Genomic DNA, 13,143 nt, shown 5'->3' on the forward strand with positions numbered 1-13,143 from the left:
CGTGTCCTATTGCTTCTCTTCATTTGGAGAATGTTTCCCTCCTGGACTTTGTTAAAACCCTTCATATATTTGAAAGTTTCTATCATGTCTCCCCTTTCCCTTCTCTGCTCCAAACTATACATATTGAGATTTCTTAGTCTTTCTGGGTATGTTTTGTGATGTAGGCCATGCACCATTTTAGTTGCCCTCCTTTGTACAGTTTCTAATGTATTAATATCCTTTAGAAGATATGGCCTCCAGAACTGAATACAGTATTCTAGATGAGGCCGTACCAATGACCTATACAGTGGCATTATTACTTCTTTCTTTCTGCTGCTGATTCCTCTCCCAATGCAGCCAAGCATCTGACTAGCCTTCCTCATTGCCTTGTTACATTGCTTACCTGCTTTTAAGTCATCTGAAATAGTGACTCCTAGATCCCTTTCCTTTTCAGTAGTTTCCAGTATAGTGCCATTAATACTGTATTTAGCTTTAGGATTTTTGCTTATTTCAGTGTTATAACCACTGATGTAGCAATGTTTATAAACTATGTCCTACAATGTTTTGTACTGTAAGTCAGTGTTTTCTTGTCTGCTCATTTGTTTATGTACTTTGTAAGGAGCTGCAAACCCTCATGGTGCAATATAAATCAAGGACGATAATAATAATAAAAACATTATTATTATTATTATTATTATTATTATTAATAATAATAATTACTAATAATGTGAAAATAAGAATTTACTTACCGATAATTCTATTTCTCGTAGTCCGTAGTGGATGCTGGGGACTCCGTCAGGACCATGGGGAATAGCGGGCTCCGCAGGAGACAGGGCACATCTAAAAAGCTTTTTAGGTCACATGGTGTGTACTGGCTCCTCCCCCTATGACCCTCCTCCAAGCCTCAGTTAGGTACTGTGCCCGGACGAGCGTACACAATAAGGAAGGATCTTGAATCCCGGGTAAGACTCATACCAGCCACACCAATCACACCGTACAACTTGTGATCTGAACCCAGTTAACAGTATGATAACAAAACGAAGTAGCCTCTGAAAGATGGCTCACAACAATAGTAATAACCCGATTTTTGTAACAATAGCTATGTACAAGCATTGCAGACAATCCGCACTTGGGATGGGCGCCCAGCATCCACTACGGACTACGAGAAATAGAATTATCGGTAAGTAAATTCTTATTTTCTCTAACGTCCTAGTGGATGCTGGGGACTCCGTCAGGACCATGGGGATTATACCAAAGCTCCCAAACGGGCGGGAGAGTGCGGATGACTCTGCAGCACCGAATGAGAGAACTCCAGGTCCTCCTTAGCCAGAGTATCAAATTTGTAAAATTTTACAAACGTGTTCTCCCCTGACCACGTAGTTGCTCGGCAAAGTTGTAATGCCGAGACCCCTCGGGCAGCCGCCCAAGATGCGCCCACTTTCCTAGTGGAGTGGGCCTTTACAGATTTAGGCTGTGGCAGGCCTGCCACAGAATGTGCAAGTTGGATTGTGCTACAGATCCAACGTGCAATCGTCTGTTTAGACGCAGGAGCACCCATCTTGTTGGATGCATACAATATAAACAGCAAGTCAGACTTTCCGACTCCAGCCATCCTAAACTATATATATATAAATATATTTTTAGGGTCCTGACAACGTCTAGTAACTTGGAGTCCTCCAAGTCCCTAGTAGCCACAGGCACCATAATAGGTTGTTTCAGGTGAAAACCTGACACCCCCTTAGGAAGAAAACTGGAGACGAGTCCCAGTTCTGCCCTGTCCGAATGGAAAATTAAATATGGGCTTTTGTAAGACAAAGCCGCCCATTCTGACAATCGCCTGGCCGAGGCCAGGACCAACAGCATGGTCACTGTCCATGCATGTTCACTTTCCATGTGAGATATTTCAAATCCACAGATTTGAGCGGTTCAAACCAATATGATTTTAAGGAATCCCAACACTATGTTGAGATCCCACGGTGCCACTAAAGGCACAAAAAGGGGTGTATATGCAATACTCCCTTGACAATCTGGACTTCAGGAACTGAAGTCAATTCTTTCCGGAAGAAATTCTACAGGGCCGAAACTTAAAACCTTAAGAACCCCAATTTTAGGCTCAAAACACTCCTGTTTTCAGGAAGTGTAGAAATCGACCTAGTTGAATTTTCTTCGTGGGGCCTTCCTGGCCTCACCCACGCAACATATTTTCACCACATGTGGTGATGACGTTGTGCGGTCACCTCCTTCCTGGCTTTGACCAGGGTAGGTATGACCTCTTATGGAATGCCTTTTTCCTTCAGGATCCGGCATTCAACCACCATGCCGTCAAACGCAGCCGCGGTAAGTCTTGGAATAGACATGGTACCTGCTGAAGCAAGTCCCTTCTTAGCTCCCCAGGCCCTTAGTCCTCTGTGAGCATCTCTTGAAGTTCCGGGTACCAAGTCCCTCTTGGCCAATCCGGAGTCACGAGTATAGTTCATACTCCTCTATGTCTTATAATTCTCAATACCTTGGTTATGAGAAGCAGAGGAGGGAACACATACACCGACTGTTACACCCACGGTGTTACCAGGACATCCACAGCTATCGCCTGAAGGTCTCATGACCTGGCGCAATACCTGTCCCGTTTTTTGTTCGGGCGGGACGCCATCATTTCCACCTTTGGTCTTTGCCAATGGTTCACAATTATGCGGAAAAACTTCCCTATGAAGTTCCCACTCTCCCGGGTGGAGGTCATGCCTGCTGAGGAAGTCTGCTTCCCAGTCGTCCACTCCCAGAGAGAACACTGCTGACAGTGCTATCACATGATTTTCCGCCTAGCGAAAAATCCTTGCAGTTTTTTCACTGCCCTCCAGCTTCTTGTGCCGCCCTTTCTGTTTACGTGGGCGACTGCCGTGATGTTATCCCACTGGATCAATACCGGCTGACCTTGAAGCAGAGGTCTTGCTAAGTTTAGAGCATTATAATTTTGCTCTTAACTCCATCTATGTGGAGAGAATTCTCCAGACTTGATCACACTTTCCTGGAAATTTTTTCCCTGTGTGACTGCTCCCCAGCCTCTCAGGCTGGCCTCCGTGGTCACCAGCATCCAATCCTGAATGCTGAATCTGTGGCCCTCTAGAAGATGAGCACTCTGTAATCACCACAGGAGAGACACCCTTGTCCTTAGATATAGGGTTATCCGCTGATGCATCTGAAGATGCGATCCGGACCATTTGTCCAGCAGATCCCACTGAAGAGTTCTTGCGTGAAATCTGCCGAATGGAATTGCTTCGTAATAAGCCACCATTTTTACCAGGACTCTTGTGCAATGATGCACTGACACTTTTCCTGGTTTTAGGAGGATCCCGATTAGCTCGGATAACTCCCTGGCTTTCTCCTCTGGGAGAAACACCTTTTTCTGGACTGTGTCCAGAATCATCCCTAGGAACAGTAGACGTGTCCTCGGAAAAGCTGCGATTTTGGAATATTTAGAATCCACTCGTGCTGTCGTAGAACTATTAAAGATAGTGCTACTCCGACCTCCAACTGTTCTCTGGACCTTGCCCTTATCAGGAAAGCGTACCAGTTTCTTTTAAGAAGAATCATCATTTCGGCCATTACCTTGGTAAAGACCCGTGGCGCCGTGGACAATCCAAACGGCAGCGTCTGAACTGATAGTGACAGTTCTGTACCACGAACCTGAGGTACCCTTGGTGAGAAGGGCAATTTTGGACATGCAGGTAAGTGTCCCTGATATCCAGTGACACCATATCGTCCCCTTCCTGGTTCGCTATCACTGCTCTGAGTGACTCCATCTTGATTTGAACGCTTGTATGTAAGTGTTCAAATATTTCAGATCTCACCGAGCCGTTTGGCTTCAGTACCACAATATAGTGTGGAATAATACCCCCTCCCTTGTTGTAGGAGGGGTACTTTGATTATCACCTGCTGGGAATACAGCCTGTGAATTGTTTCCAATACTGCCTCCCTGTCGGAGGTAGACGTTGGTAAAACAGACTTCCGGAACTTGTGAGGAGGAGACATCTCGAATTTCCAATGTACACCTGGGATACTACATGTAGGATCCAGGAGTCCCCTTGCAAGTGAGCCCACTGCGTGCTGAAACTCTTGAGATGACCCCCAACCGCACCTGAGTCCGCTTGTACTGCCCCAGCGTCATGCTGCGGACTTGGCAGAAGCTGTGAAGGGCTTCTGTTCCTGGGAATGGGCTGCTTGCTGCAGTCTTCTTCCCTTTCCTCTACCCCTGGGCAGATATGACTGGCCTTTGCCCGCCTGCCCGTATGGGGACGAAAGGACTGAGACTGAAAAGACTGTGTCCTTTTCTATTGAGATGTGACTCGGGGTAACAAAAGGTGGATTTTTCAGCTGTTGCCATGGCCACCAGGTCCGATGGACCGCCCCTTTATACGGCAATACTTCCATGTGCCGTCTGGAATCTGCCTCACCTGACCACTGTCGTGTCTTCGTCTGGCAGATATGGACATCACATTTACTCTTGATGCCAGAATGCAAATATCCCTCTGCGCATCACGCATATATAGAAATGCATCCTTAAAATGCTCTATAGACAATAAAATCTTGTCCCTGTCAAGGGTATCAAAATTTTCAGTCAGGAAATCCGACCAAGCCCCCTCAGCGCTGCACATCCAGTCTGAGGCGATTGCTGGTCGTAGTATAACACCAGTATGTGTGTATATACTTCTTAGGCTATTTTTCAGCTTCCTATCAGCTGGCTCCTTGAGGGCGGCCGTATCTGGAGACGGTAACGCCACTTGTTTTTATAAGCGTGTGAGCGCCTTATCCACCCTAAGGTGTGTTTCCCAACTCGCCCTTACTTCTGGCGGGAAAGGGTATACCGCCCATAACTTTCTATCGGAGGAACCCCACGTATCACCACACACTTCATTTAATTTATCTGATTCAGGCAAAACTACAAGTAGTTTATTCACACCCTAAAAAATACCCTTATTTGTGGTACTTGTAGTATCAGAAATATGTAACACCTCCTTCATGCCCTTAACATGTAACGTGTGGCCCTAAAGGAAAATACGTTTGTTTCTTCACCGTCGACACTGGAGTCAGTGTCCGTGAGGTAAATGGGCGTTTTTACAAGCCCCTGACGGTGTCTGAGACGCCTGGACAGGTACTAATTTGTTTGCCGGTCGTCTCATGTCGTCAACCGGCTTGCAGCGTGTTGACATGATCACGTACTTCCACAAGTAAGCCATCCATTCCGGTGTCGACTCCCTAGAGAGTGACATCACCATTACAGGCAATTTGCTCCGCCTCCTCACCAACATTTTCCTCATACATGTCGACACACACGTACCGACTTACAGCACACACACAGGGAATGCTCTGATAGAGGACAGGACCCACTAGCCCTTTGGGGAGACAGAGGGAGAGTTTGCCAGCACACACCAAAATGCTATAATTATACAGGGACAACCTTTATATAAGTGTTCCTCCCTTATAGCATTTAATATATATTTATATCGCCAAATAAGTGCCCCCCCTCTCTGTTTTAACCCTGTTTCTGTAGTGCAGTGCAGGGGAGAGCATGGGAGCCTTCCCCTCAGCCTTTCTGTGAGGGAAAATGGCGCTGTGTGCTGAGGAGAATAAGCTCCGCCCCTTTCTCGGCGGGCTTTTCCTCCCGGATTTTTAAGAACTGGCCTGGGTTAAAATACATACATATAGCCTTAATGGCTATATGTGATGTATTTATTTTGCCAAATAGGTATTTATATTGCTGCCCAGGGCGCCCCCAGCAGCGCCCTGCACCCTCCGTGACCATGTCAGTGAGCCGTGTGACAACAATGGCGCACAGCTGCAGTGCTGTGCGCTACCTCTCTGAAGACTGTGAAGTCTTCTGCCGCCTGTTTCCGGACCTCCGTCTCTGCCGTCTTCAGCGTCTGTAAGGGGGATCGGCGGCGCGGCTCCGGGACGAACCCCAGGCTGACCTGTGTTCCGACTCCCTCTGGAGCTCAGTGTCCAGTAGCCTAAGATCCCAATCCATCCTGCACGCAGGTGAGTTGGAGATCTCTCCCCTAAGTCCCTCGTTGTGCCAAACAGCTCTTTAAGAGAGCCATCCAGATTGCACCCTTCTCGGACGGGCACAAAAACCTAACTGAGGCTTGGAGGAGGGTCATAGGGGGAGGAGCCAGTACACACCATGTGACCTAAAAAGCTTTTTAGATGTGCCCTGTCTCCTGCGGAGCCCGCTATTCCCCATGGTCCTGACGGAGTCCCCAGCATCCACTAGGACGTTAGAGAAATTAATGAAATGACAAATAGCAATGTACAATAGCTGCAATAACAGATTAAGTGGATCTTGAGAACAGCACCTTTCCTACCACATAGAAAGGGTCATGTTGAAAGGTTTTAACGTAATAATGAATGTGAGGACAAAAATGAGGGTCTGAGTACCCAGAAACTCCCCCTGATGGGCCCCCCAAAATCTTCTGATCGCGTGTCGTGATCATAGCTCCACCCACTCACAGCATTAGGCTCCACCCCTCACTGCATTATACCCACGATTTGCGGGCCTGTGGGGAGGGGATGTCATCATTCCAGGCAGGATCCCTAATGCTGGATAGGAGATTCAATGGGCTTCACAGCCCTGCCAATAAGAGCCATGAAAGCAGGTGAATTAATCCATCAAAGCAGCAGTGTACACTGTGGTTGGTAACTTTTGGGGGACGGGGGTTGATACAAATAAACTAGGTCTGTGCATTATGGTATAGTTCAGTTATACCATCAGAATATGCACATGTGCACAGATTTTCATTATGCACAAATATGACTATTTGTCCAAGAGCTTGTCACATGGGCCCTGAAATGTTGGATATTTCATGACACCTCAATATACGATTGATTATTTGCACTAGATTGCCACTGTATTTTTTCCTACATGCATTGCTTTACCACAGAGGCAGCTTTACTATTAACGGAGTGCTGGACTATTATTCACATGAGAATATGTATATATATATATATAAAAATATATTCTGGTGTGTTGGCGGCGGGGGCCGCGGGAGTCAGCGGCGGGTCCTGGGAGTCTGCGGCAGTGAGGGAATGACTGCAAAGCCACTCCCCCACCTGTCTGTGATTGTCCGCAGATGCCAGAGATGTCATGACGCTGGCAGCAGGGCCGGTGCTAGGGTGTACAGCGCCCCCCTGCAAACTGTAAATTTGCGCCTTACCGTACTTCACAAAGGGGGGGTGGGACAAAATGGCTGAGACAGAAAATGTGTGTGTGTGTGAGGGGGGTGGGGGGTGGAATAGGGACAGAACACAGGGTGGTGGAGTAGTGACAGAACATGGGGTGGGGCTGATACAATAGCTGGGACAGAACACAGGAGGGGAGGGAGGGTGTTTGAAACAGTGACAGAGCACAAACCACTGATGACAGTCTCAGTGGTTATGCTAACCATCTGGCCCCCGTGCCCTCCCCCAGCCCAGTGACCTGAAGCTCAAAGCTGCGTTCACACACTCGGGTCACTTGACTTACTGGCTCCGGCGCTGCCTGACTCACTGTGGCCTAGGAGAGCGTGCTTCTTCTTATGCACTGCTGATGATGATGAGGGACTTTGGGGGCTTCATGACGGCGGTCAAGGTGCATGGCGTTGGCGGCCGCAGCAGGAATATGAGGTGCTGCGGGCCATAAGGGGGCGGAGCTTACCGGCATACCGAGAGGAGAGGGCTGGCTGAAACCTGGGCGCCTGCTCCACTGTAAAAGTGCCAGAGAGGAGCTGAAACTTTGTATCCATACAGCTGCCTGCCTGCGTACTGCACTCTCTGGAGGGAGAATAGGGGAGGAGTCTTGCTGAAGTCTTGGCCGCTCCACTGTAGTTTTGGTCCGGAGAGGACTGGGGCTGCACTTCATACACAGTTCACACATCTGCCGGCGCCGCTGCCTATTACACAGACGCAGCGGCAGCCGGCAGCATCAGTCATGCAGGGACCCGCACAGCAGCGGGGATGCAGAACGAGTAGAGCGCCTCTCCACCCTGGTGCCTACCTGCTCTGCATCCCTTTGCTGAGCGGTATGCGCCGGGCCTGGCTGGCAGCTTCATGACGTCACTACAGGGCCGAAATATTCCAGTTTTCTGAATATTTTTGTTACCGGGTATCCGGATAATAAATACCCGACCTGTGTGTGTATGTATGTATATATATATATATATATATATATATATATATACACATATATACACACACACGTGGAAACCCCACTTATAAATCCTGCGTTTGCCCCTGATCCAATATGGTAAGCATCTGCTGCAGTGTTTTCATGTACCACTTTAAAGCAGGCCTGGCGACAGGGGGAGGACAAAGGGGACACTTGTGCAGAGCCTTGAGGTTCATGGGGCCCCAAGGATCAGGGACACAAATAACGGGGCCACAGTGCCAATATTGCTTTTTAAAGTATATGAACCAACTGCTGAATTTAAGTAGGAAAATAATTTACAGACCCCCTAAACCAGGGGTAGCCAACCCTGGTCCTCGAGAGCTACCAACAGTGCACGTTTTCCAGGTCTCCTCACAGAGTTCACCTGTGGATCTTTTAAAATATGAGTTCGTAATAACTGCACCTGTGCACCTGCCAGGTGATCTGGAAAACGTGAACTGTTGGTAGCTCTTGAGGACCAGGGTTGGCTACCACTGCGCCTAAACCCTCTCCCCTCCTTTTATCCCATCACTTTGTCCAGTCCCTGTGGTCCATGCTGTATTGCCATCATTATGCATGTGACTGTCGGTGCGCTGGCACTATTCTGTATGTCCCTGCCACGAAAAGCCAGGTAGCCCAGGAGGAAAACCACCTGCCGGGCTCACTGACAGTATGGGGGGAATTTAAATGTTTGAAAAGTCGGTTTGGTGTCTGTTTTTTTCCTGTCTATTAGATAGGAAAAAGCAGACACCCAACCGACTTTTCAAACATTTGAATTCCCCCCTGTGAGTCAAAGGTTCCATTTTTTTTAAAGATCTTCTCTGCCAAGTTAATGGTGTACTGTGCCCAAAGATTTCTGTTGCTGGCCCTGACCCTAACCCAGTCCCCTAAAATAACCCTAATACCTTAACCCTAAAGGGCAGACTGATGATGAGGTGATGACCTCAAGACGTTGAAGCAGGAATAAACTGTATTGCCATTTGAGCTGCAGTGCCATGCTGTATGTGAACCTGGTTCAACTTCAAACTGAGATTGAGATCACCAAAATGGCTGTAGAGTTTAAGAACAGGGGCTATGACTGGTCTATGCTGATGGCCACTAAGGAAAAGGTACTAGGTATCAATAGAAGGGAGGCCTTACAGCCCGTACTACCTAAGAATGATTCTATGATACAGAAAAATCCTTTTGTGCAAAAATATAGTTCGGTTAGCAATGATATTAATAAAATTGTAAAGTAAAGTTGGTCTATCATAGCCTCAGACAAGGATTTACCAATGTTTAAGAAGGAAACTATACTGCCTTCATATACACGTAATAGAAACCTCAAGGACTGGTTGGTCCACAATGATATTTCAGGTTATAAACCGGGACCCCCTTGACATTTATATCTAGAAAACCAGGGTGTTATAAATGCGTGGGCTGCACTACGTGCAGTTACATGGAGACAGGTACTGGTTTTCCACATCCTCATACAGGTAAAATTATCAAGATTGACAAAATTCTCACGTGCACCAGCACACGTTATTTACTTCATTAGATGTCCGTGCGGACTCTATTATGTTGGAAAAACCTCCAGGCAGTTCCGTGAAAGGATGGCGTTGCATAGATCCGCCATCCGGGCTGCTCTGGAGGGTGACCAATAGTCTCAACCCGTAGCCCGTCACTTTAAAACCTTCAAACATAATTTAGCTTCCCTTAGATATAAAATTATCGATCAGCAACCTTTAAATATTAGGGGTGGAGATAGGAATCAGGCATTATTGAGAAGAGAGGCCAAGTGGATCTATCGTCTCAACACCCTTGTCCCTGCAGGTTTAAATGAACAATTGGGTCTGCATTGTTATTTATAACTTTGTTGGTAATGATTATATACAACAAGTTTATTCTTAAGATCTATATGTGTTGCCGTGTTAGATATATTGATTATGATTGTGACTGCAGATCCCTACGGATTCCCGATGCTCAGTTTTAATTCAATTCACGATGGTGATTCTTTGTTATGTTTATATGTTTCCCAGGCAACCGGCGTTAGGAGTGGCTAAGGAGCGCGTCTGACGAGTGAACGGGTGACGTCATCCAGACCCGCCGCGCTGGTGAGCCAGGGAAGGTGAGAGGAGACTGGTGCCGTGACGGGGAATGGAGCGCGCCGTATGCCCGGCAGACGCCATCATCCGGACCCGCCTAGCTACCGCACCTGAGACGCAGAAAGGTGATTGTTGATGGTATAAAGGTATGTTTGTGTGTTTTGTACTTTTGTTCTGATGAAAGTTGAAAAACTGAAACGTTAACTGACAGGGGCGTCCGTTGCTTCATTTTTTGCTCTGTTGAAGGTCCTCAAGGAGTGCCGCCGTTTGGAGTAGCATATTATATATATATATATATATATATATATATACACACACACACACACACACACTATTCTTTTTTAAAACCAGCATAAAATTGGTTTCAGCAAGTTGCATTAACTTACCCAAATGCGCATCTCGACGTGGACTTATCATGGACAATCTAGTTGGTCCAGCTATTGTAAACTGGAGACATAAAATGAATAAATAATATATAGGCTTACTTAACAATCAAAGCAATAAACAGAATAGAGAAAAATTAATTGTCCATAATGTAATGGTGACTGGTTTCCCCGACTCATTGTCTAATTCTGCGCTGTGTAATCTTGCTCCTCCCTCACCCTATATGCTATGTTTCTTCATGAGGAAAAGTTGTAGTAATGCCACAATAAAGAATACAATTATTATTTATACTTAACACACAACTTACATTCTTCTTGGGAGCACTAGGAGCAAAGTCCATTGACTCAAACCTGCACAAATATAAATTATAAACATTCTAAATACATCTTATATATAGTACACGTGTAAAACATAAGTAATCTCCACTTTCATTTCAAGAAAGGAAATCACGAATAAGAGTAATACAATATGTGTCTGGGAAAGCACTTTTTTCAGTAGCCCTAGCCAGAGAGGCTGCTGCAAAATAACAATAAAAGGGTGATCCAAACCGCGCTCACAATATTTAGTTGCTGCCAGCGATATCACACACAGAGCCTTCACCAAAAAACTCTTAAGTGCATAAATGAAACAAGAAAGGTGACATCACTCGACGCTACTATAGGTGGACAACTCTAAAATAGAGGTAAATCTTACACAACCGTAATACAATCTCCCTTTGGTCAGGGAGGTTATATAGGATTTTTTCAGTCCCTGAAAATCAGAAAGAGACACGATAGTGTGGTATGAAGAGACAGAATAGAATCCAAAGTTGTTTAATTGGTTCCACTCACAATTGGACAGAGTAATCATTGCATATCACCCGCATAGGGTCAAATGATCCTCAAGATTAGGAGCTCTTCTTTACAACTGGAACTTGAAAAAATATGATATATAGTGCAATAAAGTATTTTTTAAAACACATATTTAATAAACAAGTGCACTCACAAAGGTTAAAAAACAAATAGGCATATCACCAAACAGCAATGTCCCCTCTGGAATAACCATTCAGTCCAAGGCAGCGCGATGGATCCCTCCATAGTTCCGGAATTGTGGAAGATGGCACCAAATCCTTATGGACATTCGTGGTATGGCCGTTCAGGGGTTCAAAGGTGAAGTGTCCCTCCCACAGCTTAAACGCGTTTTCGGACGTAATAGTCCTTCATCAGAAGCATGGCAGGCTTCTACCTCACTCCCGTCTTATACCCAGTGTAATCAAATCCAGTATGCAAGCCTCCTGCGTTTCTGCGCGGAAACACAGGAGGCTTGCATACAGGATTTGATTACACTGGGTATAAGAAGGACTATTACGTCCGAAAACGCGTTTAAGCTGTGGGAGGGACACTTCACCTTTGAACCCCTGAACGGCCATACCACGAATGTCCATAAAGATTTGGTGCCATCTTCCACAATTCCGGAACTGTGGAGGAATCCATTGTGCTGCCTTGGACTGAATGGTTATTCCAGAGGGGAATTTGCAGTTTGGTGATATGCCTATTTGTTTTTTAACCTTTGTGAATGCACTTGATTATTAAAAATGTGTTTTAAAAAAAAACGTTAATGCACTATATAATAAGAATTTACTTACCGATAATTCTATTTCTCGTAGTCCGTAGTGGATGCTGGGGACTCCGTCAGGACCATGGGGATTAGCGGCTCCGCAGGAGACAGGGCACAAAAATAAAAGCTTTAGGACTAGGTGGTGTGCACTGGCTCCTCCCCCTATGACCCTCCTCCAAGCCTCAGTTAGGATACTGTGCCCGGACGAGCGTACACAATAAGGAAGGATTTTGAATCCCGGGTAAGACTCATACCAGCCACACCAATCACACTGTACAACTTGTGATCCGAACCCAGTTAACAGCATGATAACAGAGGAGCCTCTGAAAAGATGGCTCACAACAATAACAACCCGATTTTTGTAACAATAACTATGTACAAGTATTGCAGACAATCCGCACTTGGGATGGGCGCCCAGCATCCACTGCGGACTACGAGAAATAGAATTATCGGTAAGTAAATTCTTATTTTCTCTGACGTCCTAAGTGGATGCTGGGGACTCCGTCAGGACCATGGGGATTATACCAAAGCTCCCAAACGGGCGGGAGAGTGCGGATGACTCTGCAGCACCGAATGAGAGAACTCCAGGTCCTCCTCAGCCAGGGTATCAAATTTGTAGAATTTTGCAAACGTGTTTGCCCCTGACCAAGTAGCAGCTCGGCAAAGTTGTAAAGCCGAGACCCCTCGGGCAGCCGCCCAAGATGAGCCCACCTTCCTTGTGGAATGGGCTTACAGATTTTGGCTGTGGCAGGCCTGCCACAGAATGTGCAAGCTGAATTGTACTACAAATCCAACGAGCAATCGTCTGCTTAGAAGCAGGAGCACCCAGCTTGTTGGGTGCATACAGGATAAACAGCGAGTCAGTTTTCCTGACTCCAGCCGTCCTGGAAACATATATTTTCAGGGCCCTGACAACGTCCAGCAACTTGG

The 13,143-nt window shown here is 46.3% G+C and overlaps 1 protein-coding gene across 5 annotated transcripts in view; it reads right to left on the reverse strand.

The window, feature by feature from the left end:
• Positions 1–13,143, reverse strand: part of RNF212 (ring finger protein 212) — a 476,056-nt gene that overhangs the window by 19,201 nt on the left and 443,712 nt on the right. For 4 of the 5 annotated variants that reach the window (XM_063925682.1, XM_063925685.1, XM_063925683.1 and 1 more), the window contains 2 exons: positions 10,925–10,967; positions 10,620–10,680 (listed from right to left, as the gene is read on the reverse strand). The exons of the other annotated variant lie outside the window; for it this stretch is intronic. In XM_063925682.1, the coding sequence (XP_063781752.1) occupies positions 10,620–10,680; positions 10,925–10,967 (104 nt within the window). The remainder of the gene's footprint in view (positions 1–10,619; positions 10,681–10,924; positions 10,968–13,143) is intronic. 5 annotated transcript variants of the gene reach the window in all.

This window comes from Pseudophryne corroboree, chromosome 6 (genome assembly GCF_028390025.1).
Source record: "Pseudophryne corroboree isolate aPseCor3 chromosome 6, aPseCor3.hap2, whole genome shotgun sequence".
Taxonomy (NCBI): Eukaryota; Metazoa; Chordata; class Amphibia; order Anura; family Myobatrachidae; genus Pseudophryne; species Pseudophryne corroboree.